We start from the raw sequence: 21,357 nt of genomic DNA on the forward strand, positions 1-21,357 counted from the left end.
GCGGCACTGGCACCGGCTGGGCCACAACAGAAGACAATGAATGAAAACTATATACAATTGACAAATAATAAGAACTCGCCAAGTTAAACTTGCTTTCTTCTTAACAAAGGTACAAGGTGCTTTCTTGCAGGATATTTTCCTTCATAGAATTTTACAGCCCTCTTTAAGCTTACAGAGTCAGCCTATTGCCCTCAAAGACATGGTTGGAAGAGAAGATGTTAGACCAAAGGATAGATTTAAAACCAGAACTATTCCTATTAGGAATAATAAAAGAAAAATAAAGTAAAGGAGTGACATATTTAATGCTGCATGTGATGACCCCAGCAAGATTGGTATACGCCCAAAATTGGAAAAGCAGAGATGCCCCCACTGAAGAAGAGGTAATAAAGAACATTTTGATCTGTGCAGAAATGGAGAGACCGACACTAGAAATCAAAAACAGAGACGAGACAGACTATTATAAAATTTGGAACAAAATGTATCAATGGTTGGAAATGGGGAAAAGGAGTCGGAACAGAACATTTGGAGGACTGTAAAATTTGAACTGGATAATACATAGATAAATATATAAAGGAGCATATGGAACGGGCGCGCAATTTGGGCGTCCTTCTTGATGCCCGGCTGTCAATGGATGACCATGTGGCAGCCGTGGCGAGGGGGGCGTTCCACCAGGTTCGCCTGGTGCGCCAATTGCGCCCCCTACTGGACCGGGATGCCTTACGCACGGTCACTCATGCGCTGGTGACGTCCCGCCTGGATTACTGCAACGCTGTCTACATGGGGCTGCCCTTGGGACGCGCCCGGAGACTGCAGTTGGTTCAGAACGCAGCCGCGCGGGCTGTGATGGGGAGTACGAGGTACTCCCACGTAACACCTCTCCTGTGCGAGCTGCACTGGCTACCTGTGGTTTTTCGGGTGCGTTTCAAGGTGCTGATTACCATCTTTAAAGCGCTCCATGGCACGGGACCTAGTTACTTGCGGGATCGCATCCTCCCACATACATCCCTGCGGCCAATTCGCTCACACAGGGAGGGACTTCTCCTGGTGCCGTCCACTAGGCAATGCCAACGGGCGACACCAAGGAGTAGGGCCTTCTCTGTGATGGGCCCAACCCTCTGGAATGACCTCCCCCCCGACATTAGAACCACTTCTGACCTCCGCTCCTTCCGGCAAAAATTGAAGACTCACCTGTTCCGATTAGCAGGCCTGGCATAATTACAACTGTCCCTCCTGGCAAATGTATTATTATCTGGTTATCTTAGGGTTTTTTAATCTGTTGTGTCTGTTTTAGGGATTTTAAAAAATATATATTTATTTAGCTTTGTACAGTTCTTTTAATTGCATTTTAACCTCCTCCAAACTGTACATATTTAATTTTTTATTGTATTTTTGTGATATTCTCTATGGACTGTACACCGCCCCGAGTCCCTTCTGGGAGAGGGGGCGGTCTAGAAGCACAAATAAATTGAAATTGAAATTGAATTGAAATAAGAGACATATTAATAAGACTAATGTAGCTATGTACGATAAGTAGAAACGGTATTTGTTGTTATGTTAAAATATGTATGGAAATGACAAAGCCAGAAAAGTCGCTCTATGTCCAATGTTTTCAATGTTTATTCAATAAAAAAATTATATATACATATATACATACATACATACATACATACATACATACATACACACACACACACACATACACACACACACACACCATGTTTCCCCGAAAATACAACATGTCCTGATAATACAGTCATGCCACATTTTTCTGGTGGGCAAAAATATAAGCCCCCTCCCCGCTTATAAGCCCCCTGGACAACCCCCCACCTCTGGCCAGGCAGAGCGCCGCTCACCAACCTAGCAGTATCCCAAAGGTTCCAAGCCATGGGAACCTGGGGGGAGGCAAAGGTGATTGCGTTGCTTGGCGCCTTAGGGATACCACTAGGTTGGTGAGCAGCGCTGTGCCCAGCTGAAGAGGGGAGTTGCTGGGTAGCTGCTCTCTTGCGAGCGGGCTCCCAAAGAGCCGGGCACAGTCTCATGGGCGAATGGCTGTGGTTGGGCTGTCGCAGCAGCCAACACAATAGCCATGAAGCGACCAAGCTCACGAGCAGCCACCCGGCAAACCCCCTTTGCAGCCGGGCACTGTGCCATTCACTGACCTAGGGGTATTGCCAAGCCATAGGTTCGCAATCACAGTCTTAACCCAACAGTTTGAATCCATTAAAATCCACAGGCGGCATGCGGAGTCATATCAGTGGGCACACCTGGCTCCCGCGGCTTGGCGCCTTCCAAATGCCAGTGAATAGCGCTCTGCACGGCTGGAGAGAGGGATTGTGCAAGCGGCTGTTCCGCTCTCACTCACTCACCTTCCAGCCTCACGATGCATGACCCAGCTCTCATTACGGAGCTAGGGCACCTCCGCCGCCACTGCCGCCATCCCAGCCTGGCTTTTTCCGAGGCTTTTAACCCGAGTCTTTCGGCAGTGGGAGCTCTGTGCGCACGCTCTATGGTTGTACGCTCTGCAGGAAGCTGCAGAGTGAGACCTCACCGAAACATTGCCAAGACAATCTCAATCTTACACAGGAAAAGATCCAAATACAACAAGACCAGCGTATGTATGTATGTATGTATGTATGTATGTATGTATGTATGTATGTATGTATATGTATATATATACATACATTAGCTGATAAAGGAGAAGAGCCTGTGGCTTAGTGGCAATTACATCGGCCTAATATGCAATACAGCCCTGGTTCGAATCCCAGTAAGGGTATGGCTACCTGATGAGAGCTAAATAGCTTGAAATGGATCCATACTAGTCTCCCTTTATTTATTTATCAGCACAAATACAACACACACACACACACACACACACACACATACATACATCCTGGGTCCTCATTTTATCAATCTCAGAAGCATGGAAGATTGAGTCAACCTTGAGCCAGTCAGTATAGAACTGCTGGCAATCGGTAGAATTAGCCTGCAATGCTGCATTCGAACCACTGTGCCACCATTGCTCTTATTAAGCCAGCCAAGTAAAAGGCCCATGGGTGGACATCTACCTTCATCAGTGGTCTCTTCTTGGCTTATCCCACAACAATGTTCTTCTGGCCAAGAGTATGGAATGAGATCAAAGCACCATTTGAATTTCCCACAATAGCTCTGAAGTAGCATTGCATTGAAAGTTCTCAGGTAACTGACACAGATATGGAACTGTAGCATCTATCCCAGTGTGGGGTTAGGCTGCAGTCCCAACTGCTCAAAAAAGTATGGAGAGATTTCTCTGATTCCAAACTTCCACCCAACCTTCCCATCCCCAATGGATTTGCCAATTTTTCGCAGAAAAAAACATCCCTTTTAAACAAACCAGAAACTCCACCAAATCATTTTTAAGATGGATAACATCCCTCTGAACTTCTGCGTTCAAGTAAGCGAAAATGAACATTAAGCATTTTGTTTTTAAACTGTGAAACCAATGATGTGCAAATTACAGTAGCACAACATATTAGCTACCACCTTGTAAGTCCTTAATTGCTGTACCACCCTCAAAACATTAGTTACGTTGGATGCTTCCAAAATAAATAACCTATGATACAGCATAGATTTATTTCAATTTTCCATCAAGGAAGGAGCCCAACTGCACCTACATCTTATGGGGGAGGCAAAAATCGTGTTGTGCAAGACCGACTCAAAGTATATGTTTAGTAAAGGACAACTATTGAACTTGTATATATTTGAACTCATTGAACTTAGCAATATTTCCATTTCCACTGCAATTCTTCACTTTGCCGTAAACAAGATTATCACTTCATGATTCAGCTGGATGTATCAGAGAAACTTATCCAAGTTGGTTCTTTATAGAACAACAATTCTTATTTCATCAGGATTGCATTCATAGGTAAGATGTTAAAGGACTTGGAGGCTAAATGAAGGGTTGGGGGAGCTAGATATGACTATCCCAGAGATGGCTAACCATTTTGCCATCGCGTGCCAAAAGCGGGTGGAGCGCAGGGGGGCATGCACAGGTGTGCCCACACCCATAATTCTATGTGCGCGATCATGCACGCACGATCCCCGCTCTCCCTGCTTTTTGCACGCAATGGACCTGTTTTTCTCCCTCCCTAGCCTCCAGAGGCTTTGTAGGAGCCTGGGGAGGGTGAAAACACCCCCACACCGCCCAGAGGTTTCAGGAGGATTCCTTGAAGCCTCCGGAGGGCGAAAAACGGCCCTATGGGCAACTGGGAAGTCTGTTCCTGAACTTCTGGATTGCCCGCAGGGCCGTTTTTCTCCCTCCAAAGGTTTCAGGGAAGCTTTCTGAAGCCTCTGGAGGGTGAAAAACAGCCCAACAGGCAAACCGGAAGTCAATTCCCGAACTTCTAGTTTGCCCGTAGGGTCATGTTTTGCCCTCCAGAGGCTTCAGGAAAGCCTCTGGAGGGTGAAAAAAGGCCGAAAATGAAGGCCAAAGTCAGCTGGCCAATGCATGCATGCCCACTGGAGCTGACAAGGCAATGCCTCGCGTGCCCTAACAAATGGCTTCAGGTGCCACCTGTGGCACATGTGCCATAGGTTCGCCATCATGGGTCTAGCCTATTGAAAAGAAGAATTAGTGGGGACATGATAGCCAGAAGTGGGATTCAGCCAGTTCAGACCGGTTCTCTCAAACCGGTAGCGGAAATACCCACCCCAGCTGTATGCCATCCTATTTAGGCACGTTTTTGAGGCCGGGCGCATGGGTGGAAGGCGCACGTGTGAGCAAAGCACATGTGTGAAAGGCCAGGCACATGCGCAGGGGTGGCATATGTGCCTGAAAAGAGAGTGCGTGCGCCTGCGAAGCGAGTGCGCACACATGAGGCGAACAGGTGGTAACAAAATGTGAAACCCACCGCTGATTATAGCTGTCTTCCTACTACAAACTCTAGTTGAGGGGTTGTCACAGAGAAGAAGGGATCAACGTATTCTCTAAAACACTAGAGGACAGGACAAGAAAGAATGGGTGGAAACCTCTTGAAGAGAGATCCAAACTAGGACAAATTTTCTGACAATGACAACAATTAATCAATGGAATAACTTGTCTCCTAGAGTTGTGGGTGCTCCCATCACTGGAAGCTTTTAAAAATAGATAGGACAACCATTTGACTGGAGTGTATAAAGTCTCCTGCCTTGAGCAGTGGGTTAGACTAGAAGACCTCCACAATCCCTTCCAACATGATTCTACTATAGGTTCTATATGTAATAATCCTGGCAATGTTTGACAACTGGCATGTATTTATGACGGTTTGCAGTGGCCCGGGGTCATGTGATGCTTCTTTTGCAACCTTCTAACATGCAATGTCAATGGGGAAGCCAGATTCACTTAACAACCGTTTTACTCACTTAACAACTGCAGTGCTTCACTTAACAATGCTGTCAAGAAAGGTCGCAAAATGGGGCAAAACTCATTTAGCAAATGTCTCACTTTAGCCACAGAAACGTTGGGCTCAATTGTGATTATAAGTCAAGGACTACGAGGCGTCTTGACCGTTTTATTCATCATGGGAATCACCGCAGTTCATTCATTATTTTAGGTGGTTCCAGCACTATAAAATAAGAATCTTTGTTTGAAGCAGGAGTGCAGTTCATCCCATCTGCATATATTTTAGCTTAGCCCAGGGGTGTCAAACTTGATTTCATTGAGGGCCGCATCAGGGTTGTGTTTGACCCGGGGGGGGAGTGGGCATGGCCAGGGTGGGCATGGCCAGCTCAATATCACTCGAGTTGGGGGCACCTGTGGTGGCTCAAGCGCTGTACTAGAGAAAGAGGGATCCCAACCTCCATTTTTGGCTGAGATAGCAGCCCTCCCAAGTTCCGTTTTTGTTGGCTGAGGCACCATGGGTCAGTCCTCTGCTGTTTCCAGGGGGGCCCTGCGGGCCAGATCTAAGCACCCCGCTGCCCGGATCTGGCCCCTAGGTCTTGAGTTTGACACCCCTGGCTTAGCCCATCCAGCACTCGGTTCTGTATAGTTTTAGGAGGGAAAAAAAACACTTGGCGAACAGCAGAAAGCTTGGTATTTATTTTTGCTCTGCAGACACACGCTACTTTCACAGCAGAAAACCGGCTGCTGTGATTAATTTTTGGCAGCAGGAGTTATTTCCCAAGTGGCAGATGTGAAGAGGATAAAAAGGGACATGCACAAAGCAGTGAAGTTTAGATCTAGCTGCCAATATCTCCCCATCGCACCTGCCCACTTCACCCCCAGGTCTGAAAAGCCACTAAAAAATGATGCCTTGAAGAATGTTGGAAGAAAAACGCGGAGTAATTATATTGCAGTGTTTTTTATTAAGTTAAAAACTCCATAGGCAACCAAACACGTGGGAACGAACTGGGGTTTTTGTTTACACAGAGCCTCTGCCTACGGAAAGTTAGTAATGAGTAAGTGGCACACTTTTTAATACAGCCCCATGTATACACTGCATTAAAGCTGCCCACCATTAAAAAACACTTTGATATAAATTTATGTAATGCATACAAACATAATACTTTTGCTCCATCCGCTTAAAACATCCATGGGAATTCCTTTCTTTTGTTTTGCTGTCGATTGCCTTTTTAAATGGGCATTGTTTTAAACTCTGCAGTCTTTTGTTTTCTTCAGCTGTTCTTCCACCGGAGCTTCCCATCTTATTGCTCTCTTCAAAACCGTCGTATTATTATTGTGCTTTCTTTTTAAGATCTTTGTTTAAGCACTCTTTGGAACTTGATTTTCTACAGTGCAACTGCTCCGATTCGGATATCCTGAGAGGTATGCCTTTGTGCCTAGGGAATTTGCTTCCTTAATGGGTTTTTGTTTTTGTTTTGACATAATAGACACAAAAAACATCGCGTCACGACTCTATTCCAACTCAAGTAAGCGCTACGGAGGTGAGAAGGCCTTCAATTGGTACGATGTGCTGGATCAGCCCCCTTGAAGTCACAAGCTCCTACATGGTAGGAAAAGACTGGGGGCGGGGGATCTACATGGGGAACACCTGGTTTTATAATGCTTTGAGTCCCATCAACCACAGCAATTGGGGAAGGAAAGGGAGATACACCTTTGTACCCAGGGGAAGCATAGCAACAAATATGGATAGTTGCTAGGCAGGCCGGATAAGAGTACCTGAACGCGATAGTAAGGTTGAATGAAATTACATGCTCTTCGGAGGACAGGAATTCAATGGCACTGACATGTAAAATCTGTATCCACTTTGGGAAAAACAATCCTTCCATTTCTCGCACAAAAGGCACATAATAGACTTTACAAATGTACGCAGTATTGGGTTAACCTTGTCATTTGGGGGTGGGGGTGGTACAGATTAGTGCAGAGGTATCAAACTCGATTTCATTGAGGGCCAACATCAGGGTTGTGTTTGACCCCGGGGGGCCAGGGTGGGCATGGCCGGGGTGCATATGGCCAGCATGATACTGTATCACTCCTGTCAGGGGGCCTGAGTGCTCTGCCAGCGAAAATGGGTTCCCGAGCTCTGTTTCCAGCTGAGACTGCCTCCTGCAACCTTCTGCCAGCGGAAACGGAGCTCCAGGGCTGCACGCAACCCTCGGAAGCTCCGTTTTCGGCTGAGAGGGCCTGCTGCAACCCTCTGCCAGTGGACTACACGCAGTCCTCGCGAGCTCCATTTTTGCTAGCAGAGGCACTGAGGGTCAGTCCTTCCTGTATCCAGGGTGGACCCGCGTGCCAAATCTAAGCACCCCACAGGGCGGATCTGGGCCCCGGGCCTTGAGTTTGATACCCCTGGATTAGTGTCACCGAGTCTCATCTTTCGTCATTTTGGCAAAGATTCCAAGCACAGTTCAAGGGACAAAGCATGGACCTTCTGGATGCATTTGGCAATTTTGAACCTTGTAAATGCACCCAGGGCACCGGCAAAACCAAAAGGGGAAGACAAACCAGAATTGGCATTCTCTGCAATGAAGACGAATAGGTTAAATTGTTCTTTTGCAACTGGGAGCCAATGCAGATGCTAATTGTTGCAGTACCTTACATTTGAAGATACACCTGCAAGGTCCGATATTGGGGTTAAGAATACAGCTCTACCCCCACAAACTATTTACTTGCAGCAAACCTGAAATGTCCAGTCAGAGCACTTTTTCTCAACTTTGGAAGCTTGAAGATGCGTGGACTTCAACTCCCAGAATTCCCTTCAGTTCTAGGAACTGAAATTCCACACTTCTTCAAGCTGTCCAAGTTGAGAAGTCCCAATTCAGAAGGTGTCAAGGGATACCGAGCAGGTCTTGCTTGAAAACTGGAGTTCATCCTCCTCCATTATTTTTACACGGCTAGAGCAGGCAGGATTGAAAACACTGGCCATTGGTCACGCACTCAGCGATAAAGCAACACTGTTATAACATTTTTAACTCGTTTTATGCAGGGAAATTTGTCTACTCTGAAATCATGTTGCCCAGTAAAACGTAACCTTAAGTTTGCAGGCCAATCAGGAAGAAGACTATGGATGACAGATGGCAGTGGGATTCCAAATAGTTTCCTACCGGTTCCGTGAGAGTGCACTTCGCACGCACACACGCCTAATGTGCAGTTCAACCACGCGCACACACCACTGGTGAGCTGAGCTGTTGTTTAGCTCAGCTTTGGCGCAGCAATCTTCTCTGGCTCTCAAATCAGCTGAGCTAAAAAAACATGGGAATATAGGACAGGGAACGGCGGGGTTGGGAGGGCGGGGCCAGCCAGAAGTGATATTTGCCAGCTCTCTGAACTACTCAAAAAATTTCCGCTACTGGTTCATTAGAACCAGTCCGAACCGGCTGAATCCCACCTCGGATGACAGATCAAGAAAATGTATGTTGAAAGTTAGGCTTTTTACTTTAAGGACTGCAGAGTCTGTTAAAACTGCAGAGTGAAGATACCTCCCGTTGTTTTTTTGCAATCCAGAAAAACTAGAGGCTTTGAGTGCATAAATTCAGCAACAAAAGCCAAGGATGACGAGGCAACAATCCTTTCCAGCACTATTAGGAGAAAGAATTATGTTGCTTTGCATTTCTTTTTTTCCCCCTCCCCTTCTCCTTGCCTCCGACTAGGTTTTTCAAAGGTGGGATGCACAGAGAAAGAGGTTCAAGAAGGAATCAAAAGACTTTAGCACAGGAATATAAATCCCAAGCGGGAAAAGGTGAAGTCGTGTGACCTTATCTTGCATGTTGTTGCATGACTTATGAAGACAGGTAGCCCTTGACTTACAACCACAATTTATGTTGCTCAGTGAGATATTTGTTAAGCGAGTTTTGCCCCATTTTACAACTTTTCCTTGCCATGTTTGTTAAGTGAATCACTGCACCTGTTCAGTTAGCAACGGGAATGTTGAGTGAATCTTTGACTTGTCAGAAAGTCGCAAATGGTGATGGCGTGACACTGCAAGCGTCATAAATATGAACCAGTTGTCAAATGTAAATCGCATGGCCACGGGGATTCTACAATGGTCATAAGTGTGAAAAATGGTCGTAAGTCACATTTCTCAGGGCTGTTGTAACTTCGAACGGCCACTAAATGAACAGTTGTAAGTCGAAGACTACCTGTATACAGATGAACGAAAACACAAAAGATCGGTAAGCTCGTCATGCGGACTCCAAAAGGCAAATAAACGCAAAATGCCGAGGAAGATTTCCTATTTTTTGGAATCCATCCCATTCTAAAATTGGGTGGATCTGCCTTTCTGAATGCTTTGGATTATGACATTTCACAGGAACCAAGAAAACCAAATAATAATAGCCCTTGACAATTTCAGGGTATACTAACCTGTTTCCCCAAAAAATAAGACCTCCCTGAATAATCGGGCTTTTGAGCACATGGGGTAAAATAAGCCCTCCCCCGAAAATAAGCCGTCCCTGAAAATATTGCAACACAGCAGCAGCCAAGAAGTGACCACGCTCGCCGCCTCCTGCACCTCAGAAATAATAAGATCTCCCCGAAAATAAGGCCAAGCGCTTACTTCAAAAGAAAATAAGACCCTGTCTTAATTTCGGGAAAACATGGTATTATGTCCAAAAGCAAGCAAAGCATAATCTCTTTTTCTTATTCAGGTTCTTAGCAAATTGAGAGAGAGCGAGGGAGGTTTAGGAAGAATAGGTCACCCGAAAACATGAACCCCTTAACACAGGGGTGTCAAACTCAATTTCATTGGGGACCTCATCAGAGTTGTGTTTGACCTGGGGGGGGCAGAGCAGGGGGGCAGCTTGACATCACTCGTGTTGGGGGGGGCACCTGTGCCAGAGAGCTCTGGCAGCGAAAATAGACTCCTGAGCTGTTTTTGCTGGCAGAGGCACTGTGGGCCGGTACTTCACCAGGGTAGCCCCGCAGTCCAAACCTAAGCACCCTGCGGGCCTGATTCCATCCACGGGCCTTGAGTTTGACATCCCTGCCTTAACATGACTGTAATGGATTCAAACTGTTGGGTTAAGGCTGTGATGGCGAACCTATGGCATGTGTGCCACAGGCAGCATGCGGAGTCATATCAGTGGGCACCCAAATTCACCAGAAGTCGGGAGACAAGCCATTTCCACCCTCAGAAGGGCCTCCAGAGGGGTGGGGAGAGCCGTTTTTGCCCTCCCCAGGCTCCTAGAAAGCGTCTGGAGCCTTGGGAGGGAAAAAAACGGGCCCACCGTGCCATCTCATGTCAAAAGCGGGGGGAGCGTGGAGGGGTCACAAGCACATGTGCAGGGGGAGAGTGCATAGAATTATGCGACCCCCTCATGCTCCCCCCACTTTTGGCACGCGGTGGCACAAATATTAGCCATCACTGGGTTCAGAGCAGACTTCACCGTGTTTAGAATATACTCCCTGAAAATGTCTAAGTTCAAATCGTGGCTATTATTAAGTCTAATTGTTTCCAACTTGTTTACTCTTAATGGGATTAAGTCTCAAGGTTTATGGCATCCCCCTATGATGAAACTCTTTTCCTTTGGGGAAAAAAAGAGCAGATTAAAGCATAAAGTATACGTACGCATGATTTCCACAGAAAGTGAAATTCTGCAGAGAAATCTCATTTGCAACCAAACAGTGCTAACATACAAATATAGAAGTGCTCTATGTAGTTAGAAATAAATAGAAAAATACAGCTTTCTGTGAAACTGTAATATTATTCTTAGGTGTGCCTGTGGGGGGAGATGTCTGTGATAATCCATTATTGTGGCTTATCTGCATAAGGTACTGCATCTCCAAAATTTCATCATCCTTCTTCTTTTACATTAGAGGTGTCAAACTCGTGGACTACGGGCTGAATGCATCATGCGCTGGCCAGGCCCACCCCCGGTTTAGCGAACGGGAGGGGGGGAAAGTTGCGACACATCACATGACGACAACATGAGGACACAAGTTTGACACCTCTGCTTTACATCATATAAAGAATTTGCATGATCAAGACCTAAGTCTGAATTTCTTTAATTACTAATGCAATGAACCAAAGCTGCTTTTTCAAGAGGCAACTGGACTTTCTTGATTTTCTTTGAAGATGTTTCGCTTCTCATCCAAGAAGCTTCTACAGCTCTGACTGGATGGTGGGGATTGGAAGGCTTTATACTGCTTGTAGACAGCTGGTCATTTGCATCCTTTTAGAGAGTCGTTGAGGCCACTTGCTGGTTTATCTGTGTCCTCAGGGTCACCTGAGGAGTGCAAATGGGCGTGGAGCCTTCTTGGAACTGTTGAAAGGACGGTGTTGTAGGACAGAAAGAACTGCTTATCGTCAGTCTACAACACCATCCTTTCAACAGTCCCAAGAAGGCACCACCCAATTTGCATTACTGAAGTGACTCTGAGGACACAGATAAACCTGCAAGTGTCCTCAATGACTCTCTAAAAGAATGCAAATAACCAGCTGTCTGCAGAGAGTATAAATCCTTCCATTCTCCACCATCCAGTCAGAGCTGAAGAAATTTCTTGGATGAGAGGCAAAATGTCTTCAAAGAAAAAGAAGAAAGTCCAATTGCCTCTTGGAAAAAGCATCTTTGGGACAACCATGACTTGGGTGACTGAGAATCTCCGTGGACACTAATGTGATGAGTTTATCTTGCTCTCCCAAGATAAACCATGAAGAGTGTTAATTCAGGGACACAAGGTCTAATCTCAAGATGGAAAAACTGCAGTGATGGAACGGGCTTAAGTCCTTGGCCACTGGGGGAGCAGAATCCACCAGAAAGCATTTCTCCTTGTGTTTCAAGTAGACAAATAAAATCCAAAACATAAAAGAGGATTTACACATTACACACAGAGAGTGACGGACGATGTCCACATTTTTGCATAAAACCTTGTTAATCTCTGAAGTTACGCAAAGAGGCTCTCAAAAGACTGACTTAACTTTAAATAAAGAAGTTGGCAGGGATTATTCTCTCAATGTGAGATGTCCAAACATGATATCAAGAAGTGTTCTTTGATTTCTGGTCCCGTTTGCAAAGAAATACGTAGCAGTCCATGATGCTTGAACGGAAGGGAAGAAAAATCTTGAATAAGTTGTATCCTCCACAGGAGCAGATTTCGGTGGAGGAAGGGGGGGAAAAAATCCTTCCTCCAGTCCTCCTCTTTTTCAAAACCTCTCCATCTAGAATCTCTTTGGTTTTGCAAACACGCATCTATTATGAAATCCAAGAGGCCCACAATCTTTTGGCATTAATTGGCCCCCTTGGCCAAGTGGGAAGTGTTGAAGCAAGTTGCTGAACTCACCGTGGCATTCTCAAAAAGCAAAGTTGTGGGGCAGATAATCTCTTTCACACTCACGTAGGTGCCAGCTATGAAACCGATCACGCCAAGGAGGGCGATGGAAAGGTCTTTGAAGATCACCCATCTGCTTAGCTTCTCCTTGTAAAAGGTGAGGATTTCAATCAACGGAGGCATGATCAAAGCCAAAGTGCTGCTGCTTACGGCACCAACCAGCGAGATCACGATGTCCAGACGGGGGATGGATATCGCTATAGCACCTGGGGGAAGAGAGAGAGAGAATCCAAAAGGGAAAGTTCATTTTTGCTTAAGGAACCTGGTGTCTTGTGACAGCCGCAAGAACAATCCATGTACAAAAATGGAAGGATATTGTGATTCCAGTGCTGGGTTGCGGCTCCTGTTGCAACCGGTATGCTGCAACGGGAGTCGGGCATGCACCACGGGCACGCATGCTGTGCTCACATGCACACCCACCGCCTGTGATGCTCCAACTGCTCGGCAGAGCGTCACGCAGGGGTCGTACGCTGCATGCGCAAATGGCCCGTTTCCTTCAAATACAGGTAAGGAACAAGGGCGGGTGGGAAAGGAAAGGAAATCAATTTTTGGACTTGGTTGGGAATGGACTTCCGGTTTGCTCAGAGGGTCGTTTTGACAGCTCCGTAGGCTTCAGGGAAGCATCCTGAAGGTCCCTCAAGCCTTCGGAGCGCTCAAAACGACCCTTCGAGCAAACAGGAAGTCACTTCCGGTTTGCCCGGAGGCTCGTTTTGACTCCAGAGGGCTTCCGGGGAGGGGGGAGGCTGCTTTTGCCATCCCCAGGCTCCTATAAAGCCTCTGGAGCCTGGGGAGGGCGAAAAAATCATGCAAAAATGGGAGGGAGCGCCTGTAGGGCACGCATGCGCACTGGGGGGGTTACCTATTGCATTATGGGTGCGGCACACCCGCACACTACCCCCCTGCGCTCCCCCCACTTATGGCACGCGAGCCAAAAAAAGGTTCGCCATCGCTGGCCTTTAGAATGTTGAAATTATTAGGCTTATTTTTTAAAGGCTGCTTTATCATTGTTCTAGACAACTTAACAAAATGAAGAAGGTTTTTAAAATAAATGCTTGATCTAAAAGAGGCCCAGTGCTATTGTATCTTCTTTTAAATAGCAGAGAATAATGTATACTTCCAGAAAACCACATCAATTTTAACTGCATCTGTAGAAGTATAGTCTGAAATGTAACACCACAAACAATGTATATCTTTTGTACTGTTTGCTGTTTGGTGCAAGGAGGCAAATTGCTGGGAGGCAGAGGCAGATTTTTTTCCCTCTTGTTTTCCTCCCCAAAAGCTAGGTGCGTCTTATATTTCGGAGCATCTTATATTCTGAAAAATACGGTATTTCTGGGCCAAGATCAAAAGCCCCACACCTAACCTTTCCCCTCAAACACAGCTTAATTTTAGAATATACTATAACCTTTCAGATATGTACATTGTGAACACCAAACAAATGTTAATTCTCACTTCTACTACCTTGCAAAAAGATGAGACGCTCCTAGGAAGATGAAATAGGTGTGAAAAGGAAGTGGGAAAAGAATTCATCTTCCTCCAAACAGATTTTTTTAAAAAAATTTAATTTCCCTGAAGTAATAACAAAAAAGGAGGCTAGATAATGGCCAAAAGAGACTTGATATAACTGGGATAACTTTTTTTTATCACATTTTTTTAAAAATGTATTCAAAACACTAAAATACAAACTCACAAAAATATATATAAAAACAAAACGCAACAAAACAAAACTACAGATATTTCTTGGCTTATGGCCCTTTTATATCATTTTAATAAGCGCAAACATTGCATCTGATTCAAACAGGTGGAAGGCAATGAGCCTCCTGATGTGGAAAAACACATTCTCATATGTAAAATATACTAAAACTCCTTTTTATGGCCCTGTAATCCCTTAACTATATATAAAAATCTAATATATACAGGATGTCCTCAACGTACGACCACAATTGAGCCCAAAATTTCTGCTGCTAAGTGAGACATTTGTTAAGTGAGTTTTGCCCCCATTTATGCCACAGTTTTTAAGTGAATCACTGCAGTTGTTAAATTTCCCTGAAAATAAGACAGGGTCTTATTTTCTTTTGACACCGCCCCCCCCCCGAAATAAGCGCTTGGCCTTATTTTCGGGGAGGTTTTATTATTTTTGAGGTGCAGGAGGCCCCTTAATCTCAGCCCGCAGCCCGCAGATTAGCTGATCCAGAGAGGGCTGGAAGTTCTGTCTCTGTTTCTTGCATGCTCTTGCCAGCCCTAGCGTCACTCGGCCTCCCACTCTTTTTGCGGCTGCCACTAAGGGGAGCAATAGCTAGGGCTTGTGGGAGCAGCCTCCGCGAGGCTGTACTGTGTGGAAGGCAGGTGGATGTGGGGCGCGTGAGGCATGTTCCCGTCCCTTCCCCCCCCAGGAAATGGAGGGGACCGGCTGTGCATGCATTTAAATATTTTAGGGGAGGGCTTATTTTAGCGCATGCACTCAAAAGCCCGACTGGGCTTATTATCCTGGGAGGTCTTATTTTTCGGGGAAACAGGGTATTAACACGTGGTTAAGCGAATCTGGTTTCCCCATTGTCTTTGCTTGTCGGAAGTTTGCAAAAGGGGGATCACGTGCCCCCAAGCCTTGAGTTTGACAAACCTGGTCTAAAATATGCTATTTTGTTTCCCATTGTGTTTACGAAAGCCTGATGTTAAAGTTATGTGTCTAGATCAGCGATGGCGAACCTTTTTTGGCTCGCGTGCCACAAGTGGGGGGAAGCGCAGGGGGGTTGTGTGCGGGCGTGCTGCACCCATAATGCAACGCGCAACCCCCCAGTGCGCATGCACGCACAATGCGCGACAACCCCCCCCCCATTTTTACATGCTTTTTCGCCCTCCCCAGGCTCCAGAGGCTTTATAGGAGCCTGGGGAGGGCGAAAAGAGCCTCTCCCGCCCCCCCCCCGGAGGCCCTCCGGAGACTTCAGGGACCGTCCGGGGGCTTCCCTGATGCCTTCGGAGCACTTAAAACGACCCTCCGAGCAAACCGGAAGTCACTCTAGATCAATGGTTCCCAGCTTTTTTTTGGCCATGCTCCACCTAAGTCTCTTTAAAATCCTGATGCCTCCCCTCCTCTGTGACATATAATTCTTACTTTACTCAAAAAGTGAACTCTACTCACACAGAGGAAGCCTAAAAGGCCATTAACGTGGGCCCTCAAATTGCCCCCATTAAAAATCAACCCCCCCCCCCCCGTGGGGTCTGGGCTCCACATTGGGAACCACTGGTCTAGATCTTCCATGATAAATCTGGTGTTTAGACTTTGAAGATTCAGTTCCATGAAGAAGCTTAAAAAAAGAAGCTAAAATATCTGAATGCTCTGCTGGTTTTTGAGGAATCTTGAGCAGTCCAGACATGTCATCATATCCTCAACCATCATATCCTCAACCTTCTCGTTCCATGTCCATATCTTCTCGCCGCTCTTTCTTCTAGCATTCTGCAATCCTTCCTCCTCTCTTTGGCCATCCCAAATGACAATCCAGCCTTACTCGTCCTTTTACTGTCATTATCCAGATCCAGTCATTCTCCATCCGCTGATGTTGTTGTGGCGATTACTCAAGGGTATGGCAAGAAAGATATTTTACAAAAGATCTCAAAACTTACACAACTAACTAAGGACTTTGATTAAGAGCCTTGCAGAAGCGTGTTCTTCGATGACATTTCTTGCATACACTCATTTTCCTTGACAACAATCTACAGTGTGGGTGTATAGGAATTGGAATTGGAAAGTTGGTACCCTGTTTCCCTGAAAATAAGACCTCTCCTGATAATAAGCCCAATCGGGGTTTTGAGCACATGGGCATAAGTCCTCCCCTGAAAATAAGTCCTCCCTGAAAATATTGCAACACAGCAGCAGCCATGAAGTGACCACGCTCACCGCCTCCTGCACCTCAAAAATAATGCTTATTTCAGGGGGGGGGTGTCAAAAGAAAATAAGACCCTGTCTTATTTTGGGGGAAACACGTTAGCTCTATAGACTTAGAATCTTAAGAATCTGAATCTCTAAAACAGAATCAAAGATCTTCTTCAGATGGTCCTGCCAGATCTGAGCCTAACTTGGAGGAGTATTCTACTGTTAAAATATCAAAAAGAAAAAGGCAACCTTGGTTTAATATATTTGTACCGTAACTGGTTCTCCAATCAATGGAAGGCAAATATGAATAAGTTATGCTTCTTCTTTTACAACTTTGTAATCCCGTAATTCGGAGTAAATTTGGGACGACTGGTGGGGTTCAAAAGTTTTTTACTAGTAGTTCTGTGGGTGTGGCATGCCTTGGTGGGCGTGGCAGGGGAAGGATACTGTAAAATCTCCATTCCCTCCCCACTCCAGGAGAAGGTTAGTGCAAAATCCCCATTTCCTCCCAATCAGTTGGGACTCCGGGGGGGGGGGGGGGGCAGAGAATAGATTGGGGCGGGGCCAGTCAATGGTGGTATTTACCAGTTCTCCAAACTACTCAAAATTTCCGCTACCGGTTCTCCAGAACTGGTCAGAACCTGCTGAATACCACCTCTGGACTGAATGGAGCTGAGCATTTATTGGCCAGTTGTCCTTCCTGACACCATATGAATAAGTTATTCATGGTATGAAAAAAAATCTTTCTTTGGCAAAGAAACTCCTTCTATATAAACAGCACGAAATGAACTTGATTATTTTCAGCCAAATTGTTTACATACAGCTGTGGTGTTCTGCATCAAACATTCTTTGAGAGAGAGGGGGGGGATAGATAGATAGATAGATAGATAGATAGATAGATAGATAGATAGATAGATAGATAGATAGATAGATAGATAGATAGATAGATAGATGATAGATAGATAGATAGATAGATAGATAGATGATAGATAGATGATAGATAGATAGATAGATAGATAGATAGATAGATAGATAGATAGATAGATAGATAGATAGATAGATAGATAGATAGATAGATAGATAGATAGATTTGGAGAGTTAAATATAACACTCCAATACACTCATACTTGTCACTTTATTCTTCATGACTCATATTGTTTATTTTTTTCAGTTGAAAGGACTTGCTGTAATGTCTCCTCTTTATAAACTATACAACTACATACCAGCTCAGTTTTGCTGAAGTCCCAAGCTGTCAAGGAGAAATGATTTATCTTCCCACTCCGAAATATCTATTTTTTTCCCCAGAGAATTGAATTGGTTGCTCTGTTCTTCAGCTGCTATTTTCTTACACCAGATTAATGTCACTGAGTACCTCTTCAGTTGTTAAAGCATTGGACACAAATAACAGTTGGTGTTGCTGATAATGGACCTTGCCATCAGTCAGCCCTTTTGGACAATCAAGCAATAAATATAAATGGCTGGGGAGGTTATAAATTAAAGCTAAAGGGGCAACAGAGCGGGCGTAAGAGTAGAATGGAATATCAACCCACCGGAACTTTTTTACAAGAACAGTTTGAGGATGAGGCAATAATCAATTTCTTGATAGGCTTCCAAGCAAAGCATAGCTGTACGGAGGGGGGGGGGGGGGGGGGGATACAGCCAAATAATCATCCATTTAATAACAAAATTGAATAAATCTCATAAGCACCTCTTCAATAGCCATCTCCTAATTCTGAGATATCTTTATCCCACTCAGCTAACTATTGCTTGGGATCTAACAAAACCTATTTCTATAAATAGGGCACAACCTGGCAATTTCTCTGGCATCTTTCCTTATTATTGACAATAAGGGTTCCAGCTAATCACAATCTAATTTAGTCAATGTAGATTCCAGCACCTGTAACGCAGACAATTTTGAAGAGCACCATTAGGAGAGGTGGTATTCAGCCGGTTCGGACCGGTTTGCCCAAATCGGTAGTGGAAATCGTAGGTAGGCTCACCCACCCTCCCAGGCTCTATGCTGTCCTATTTAGACATGTTTTCAAGCCGTGCGCATGCAATCAAAGCAATGGTGAAATTCATTTTTTTTACTGCCGGTTCTGTGGGTGTGGCTTTGTGGGCGTGGTGTGGCTTTGTGGGCGTGGTGTGGCTTTGTGGGTGTGGCTTTGTGGGTGTGGCAGGGGAAGGATACTGCAAATCTCCATTCCCACCCCACTCTGGGGCTAGCCAGAGTAGCATTTGTCGGTTGTCCGAACTACTCAAAATTTCCACTACCAGTTCTCCAGAACCTGTCAGAACCTGCTGGATTTCACCCCTGAATCAAAGTGCAGGTGTAGAAGGCCGAGCACATGTGTGGATGAAGCGCATGAGAGTGAAGCGAGTATGTGTGTGCGCACGCTCATATTTGCGAACCGGTAGGGAAAGTAAGTGAATACCACTCCAGTAGGTAGGCAGGGACTACTACCTTGGAGTATTAATAGAGATCTCATTTAAAACCACTGACTTACTGACTTGGCTCATATATTGTACCAAGATGTGGTTTAACTATGGTTTTGTTGAATAAGCCCAAAGCAGGGTTTCATACCGTGCTAAACCATAATCTGCAAGCCACAATAATTGAATTAACCTAACCTACTCAGGCAAAGCCAAGCAAGCCATATTAAGGTTTTGTCGCAAGGGATGGACATTGTTGTGTGACTGTCATGGAGAGGTTACAGGCTTCATGCAATAGATCATGGGTTTCCAACTTTGGCAACTTTAAGACTTTGTGGACTTCAACTCCCAGAATCCCCTAGTCAGCCTGGCCAGCTGGGGAATTCTGGGAGTTGAAGTCTGCAAGTCTTAAAGGTTGCACACCCCTGCAATAGATAGTGAAGAGTTCAAAAGTCGTTTCAAGTAAAAGCTGATATATCTGAAACAACCTTCATGCCTATAGTTCAGTGATGGCTAACCTTTTTGCCATCGTGTGCCAAAAGCGGGGGGGGGAGCGCAGGAGAGGGCGTGCACATGCATGCCCATACCCATAATTCTATGCGCCCTCCCCTGTTTTTCACTCTCTCCAGGCTCCAGAACCTTTCTAGGAGCCTGGGGAGGGCAAAAATGGCCTTCCTCCCCACATCCCCCGGAGGCTCACCGGAAGTTGAAAACAGCCTATTGTCAGGCCTGTAGTTATATTCCTTTTCGGATCTTTGGCCTGCCACTCTCTCTTTTATTTCACTGTGCTGTTTCATTAGTGTAATAGTTGGGAGGGGGGAATAGAAAGGAGTAGAATTGTGGAATGTGCTGTTGTCATTCTTTTCTAGAAGCCCAAGGTCATCTTTTGTCTCTGCATCTCTGCACCTGAACGGAACCAGCTGGGTGGAGATGCCAGCGTGGCCAACGAAGATTGGACCATGTGATGGATTTATGGGTGTGGGGTTAAGATCATGAACTTTCAGCTGGGTGGAATCCCAGGAAGCTTTTAGATTTGGGATTCTGCAGTTTGTTGCCAACGTGTCTGTCTTATTAAATTGGAACTTTAAGGATAGCTCTGTCTTGGACTCTGATTTAATTCTGCATGATATTTGGAACGCTGACACCTATTTCCTGACTTCTGGTGGGCCCAGAAATCAGCTGGCCAGCATATGCGTGTGGGAGCTGAGCTCGCGTGCCCGCCGATATGGTTCCCTGTGCCACCCTTCGCTCGTAGCACGTCTGCAGAGCCTCCTGCCATCGCCACTACCGGTTTGCTCAAACTGGGGCAAACTGGCAGAATACCACCTGAGATGAACCAAGAAGGGGATTGATTCGTGTTGCCTAAAATTCAGTGCATGTGAAGTTCAGCTAATTTTCTCACGTAAACATTTTCCATGGTTCAGCTAAGGTTCTTCTATGCAAGCATCGAAGCCACAAAAATCAAGACAAGGTTTAATTTCCTCCGGCAGCAATATACAATTAAAAGAAGACCCAAGGAAGAATTATCTGAGAAGGCGTTGCAGAGGCAGCAATACGATGCTTCCTGAACAGTTCAAATGTTGAAAATATTTACACAGATTACAAGTGACAAACCCAAAAGGGGAAAGAGAAACTTTTTTTACAATGCCCACCAAAGAAATAATAGGAACGATAATAGCAAAGAAAACAAGAGGAAGTCTGGAATTTGAAATTGCCAAGCAAATTTACATAGCAGAAAATAAAGTATTCAATTATATCATCATTTTCTGCGTCTTCCTCCAACAGAATGACTAAAATGAGAAAGAGAGGCACCACGGGGCAGTCCTTGACTGTTTCCAGATCTAAGTAACCTGCGGATCAGATCCTTCCCCGGGCCTTGAGTTGGACACCCCCGCTTTACCTCCTATAGGGGCATAAGTTAGGGAGGTTCCATTTCAGAAACTTATAAATAGCACGTGGCGTAAATTCTAACCAATCTATTTATAAGTCAGAAACCTTTTACCAAGGGATGAAAAAGTTAGTAGAGTTTATGTCAAATCTAACAAAAGGGGGTGTTATAAACCGGAAGGTCGCATTATTACAGGGCAATAATTATGTGTGGATTTAATGTACATGTTTATAGGTTGAATGCAAAACTAGTATATTTCTTATATATTATTTCACCTTGATCAACTATAAAAACAACCTACATCTGGAGTAGAACTATAAAAACAATCTACATCTTTTCATCTGCGTCAGAATGAATAACTCATCCAGAATTTCTGACTTCTATCTTAGTTAACCTGGAACAGAACTACGAAATAGAACTATGCAG

The 21,357-nt window shown here is 45.2% G+C and overlaps 1 protein-coding gene across 3 annotated transcripts in view; it reads right to left on the reverse strand.

Annotated features, from left to right (window-relative positions):
- Positions 1-11,707: 11,707 nt before the first annotated feature.
- Positions 11,708-21,357, reverse strand: part of SLC36A4 (solute carrier family 36 member 4) — a 54,370-nt gene continuing 44,720 nt past the window's right edge. For all 3 annotated transcript variants that reach the window (XM_081950707.1, XM_081950709.1, XM_081950708.1), the window contains one exon: positions 11,708-12,945. In XM_081950707.1, the coding sequence (XP_081806833.1) occupies positions 12,638-12,945 (308 nt within the window). In that variant the 3' untranslated portion in view covers positions 11,708-12,637. The remainder of the gene's footprint in view (positions 12,946-21,357) is intronic.

This window comes from Natrix helvetica, assembly GCF_964273705.1.
Source record: "Natrix helvetica genome assembly, chromosome: 4".
In the NCBI taxonomy this organism is placed as follows: Eukaryota; Metazoa; Chordata; class Lepidosauria; order Squamata; family Natricidae; genus Natrix; species Natrix helvetica.